Below are 2405 nucleotides of genomic sequence, written 5' to 3'. Positions count from 1 at the left end.
TTTTTTTGGAACCAACAAATATTATTAATAAATAACACCACCTAGCAAGGTGCTAGGGGTGGAAGTACAAGATATAGGAATAATTACATACAAATGAAGGGATTAACACACCATTCTACATCGAAAAGAACAATGAATACTCCTATGTTTAATCCATGTGAAAACATTGGTTTGTACCATATTAGCAACTTTGGTAGGAGAAGTTTATTTTCTTGAATATCCAATCGTATCTTGCCTTTTAAATGTACCAGATTGTTCCATAACAGATGTTAATTAAGCGTTCCTTTTCTTTGGGCATATCCCTCATTTTGAGACAAACTACACAAGTTCCTCAATGGTTTGGAATCGATAAATATGTATGCCACACCAATGAAACACCCACCCCATACCTTAGCATCCATTGGACATCGAAGGAGTACATGACCTACATCTTCATCCTTGGCCTCGCAGGAGGTACAGATGGGGATGCAACTTGTATACCCCTTCTAAGTAAGGCGCTTATAGTTGGAATTCAATTTAAATTTGCTTTCCACATAAAGCAATTAACCTTTAGAGGGACATCATGAGTCCAAGGTATGCTATTTCCCCTGGTGGTATATCTTTCCATTCAATTCGCGATCTAAGAGCATCCACGTGGAAGGCCCCACCACTTGAGAGGGTACATACCCATTTATCACTTCCTGCCACTGGCTGTATGTTACCGACCCTGTTAAGAAGAAAATTGGTCTCACGTACCTATTCAAGTGAAGTGACAACTGCTTTCCATTCCCAAATAGGACCCCCAGGTTGTAGCTGGTTACTAACTTTGCAGTATTTATGTTGTTCCAGTTTGTACATCTCTAGGAAGGAAGCTTTTAATGTCGTATTTCCAATCTTTATGTCTTTACAAAACATTGGTTTATCTCCTGCACCAACCTCCTTCAAGAGTACATCATTTATGTCAATCCCCATTTTTGCCAATTCTCTTTGTACTCAAGACACGTTATTCCATACTCTCGTTATTGTTTTTTTGGACATGTATTCTGATGGCTTTCTGTGAAGATTGTGGATGGCTTCTATAACCCTATTCCATAAAATCGTGTTTTCCACTCTCAACCTCCACCACCATTTTACTATTAGTGATAGGTTGAGTGCCTTTAGCGAGTCGAGTCCTAGTGCACCAACCTCTTTGGGAGATGTTACATTTCCCCACGACACCCAATTGATCTTCCTTAAGTCATCCGTCTTACCCCATAGGAATCGTCTCCTTGTTTTTTTTCTAGAGTTTTTATAATACCCGTGAACAAAGAGAAATAAAATGTTGTGAAGCTGTCAAGGAAAATTTTGGTAAGAGTTAATCAACCCCCTAAGGACAAGGCCTTTGATTTCCATGAGCTCATGATTGTTTGGAATTTTTCAATCACCAGCCTCCAATGATTTTTTATCTTCATGTTTTCCCCTACTTAGACACCCAAGTATGTGAATGGGAGTTTTGATGGTTCACATCCAAGTGGTGCAGCGAGAGTTGTTAATCCCTGTGAATCTACACAAATTCCAAATGCCCTTAACTATTTGAAGTTCACTTTGAGTCCCAATGAAATATGGAAGCATTAGAGAAATCTCACAATATTTTTGATGTTATCCTTGCTCCAGTCCCCTACAAAGAGTGCATCATCTGTTTATAATAGATGTGACACACTCATATTAATGTTTGGGATTTTTTACCTTTAAAAATTCCTTTCTCGCATGCCCTTTTCATGGCGATATTTAGACCCTCCATTGCTGTTATGAACAAAAACAACGATAAAGGATCGCCTTGCCTTATTCCCCAACCAATTCCAAATTCGCCTTTTGAGGAACTGTTCACGAGTATTAATTCTCTTGACGATTTTAGATAGCCTTGTATCCATCCTCTCCATCGCTCACTGGATCCCATTTGCATTTGAATGTGATCAAGAAATTTCCATTTAACCGTGCCAAAAGCTTTATTAAAATCTACTTTGAAGAGTAGCATCTTCCCTTTTGCCTTCTTATCCCATGAACACATTTCGTTGATTATTATGGGCCCATCGAGGATGCTTTTATATTCCACACACTCTGATTGAATGTCACCAATACAAGCACCAATGACCTTCTTCAGTCCAGTAGATAAGGTTTTTGCTATGATCTTGTGCATATTACCAATGATGCTTATGGTTCGCAAGTCAGCGATTGTAAGCGAGTCTTTTGTTTTTGATACAAGGGTGAGAAATGAAGCATTACATATGTAACATCCTAAAAAATCAGAGTAAAATTTTCATTTTTCAAAACCAATCTAAAAACCATAATTAATTACTATTCATTATTCCAAAAGTAATAATCAAAATCAGAGTGTCCCAAAATCCAATATCATGAAAACCAGAAGGATGTGCACAATCACACCTTTG

The 2405-nt window shown here is 38.0% G+C and overlaps 1 protein-coding gene across 1 annotated transcript; it reads right to left on the bottom strand.

The window, feature by feature from the left end:
• Positions 1-1442: 1442 nt before the first annotated feature.
• LOC122195365 (uncharacterized) lies at positions 1443-2155 on the bottom strand. The gene is made up of 2 exons (XM_042897219.1): positions 1705-2155; positions 1443-1522 (listed from the first exon to the last, which is right to left on the bottom strand). Exons 1-2 carry the CDS (start codon positions 2153-2155, stop codon positions 1443-1445), a joined length of 531 nt encoding a protein of 176 aa, XP_042753153.1.
• Between the last annotated feature and the right edge of the window lie 250 nt (positions 2156-2405).

The sequence above is a fragment of the Lactuca sativa genome, chromosome 8, assembly GCF_002870075.4.
Source record: "Lactuca sativa cultivar Salinas chromosome 8, Lsat_Salinas_v11, whole genome shotgun sequence".
NCBI lineage: Eukaryota > Viridiplantae > Streptophyta > Magnoliopsida > Asterales > Asteraceae > Lactuca > Lactuca sativa.
The sequence above is the reverse complement of the archived record's forward strand: the minus strand, read 5'-3'. Positions and strand labels throughout refer to the sequence as shown.

Bases quoted from the DNA above. Each gene is read 5' to 3' on its own strand.
- LOC122195365 (XM_042897219.1), bottom strand. From the start codon at position 2,155: ATGCACAAGATCATAGCAAAAACCTTATCTACTGGACTGAAGAAGGTC. The intron at 1,523-1,704 runs GTAAAAAATCCC...GAATTTGTGTAG, and splicing joins CGAGAAAGGAATTTTTAAAG to ATTCACAGGGATTAACAACT.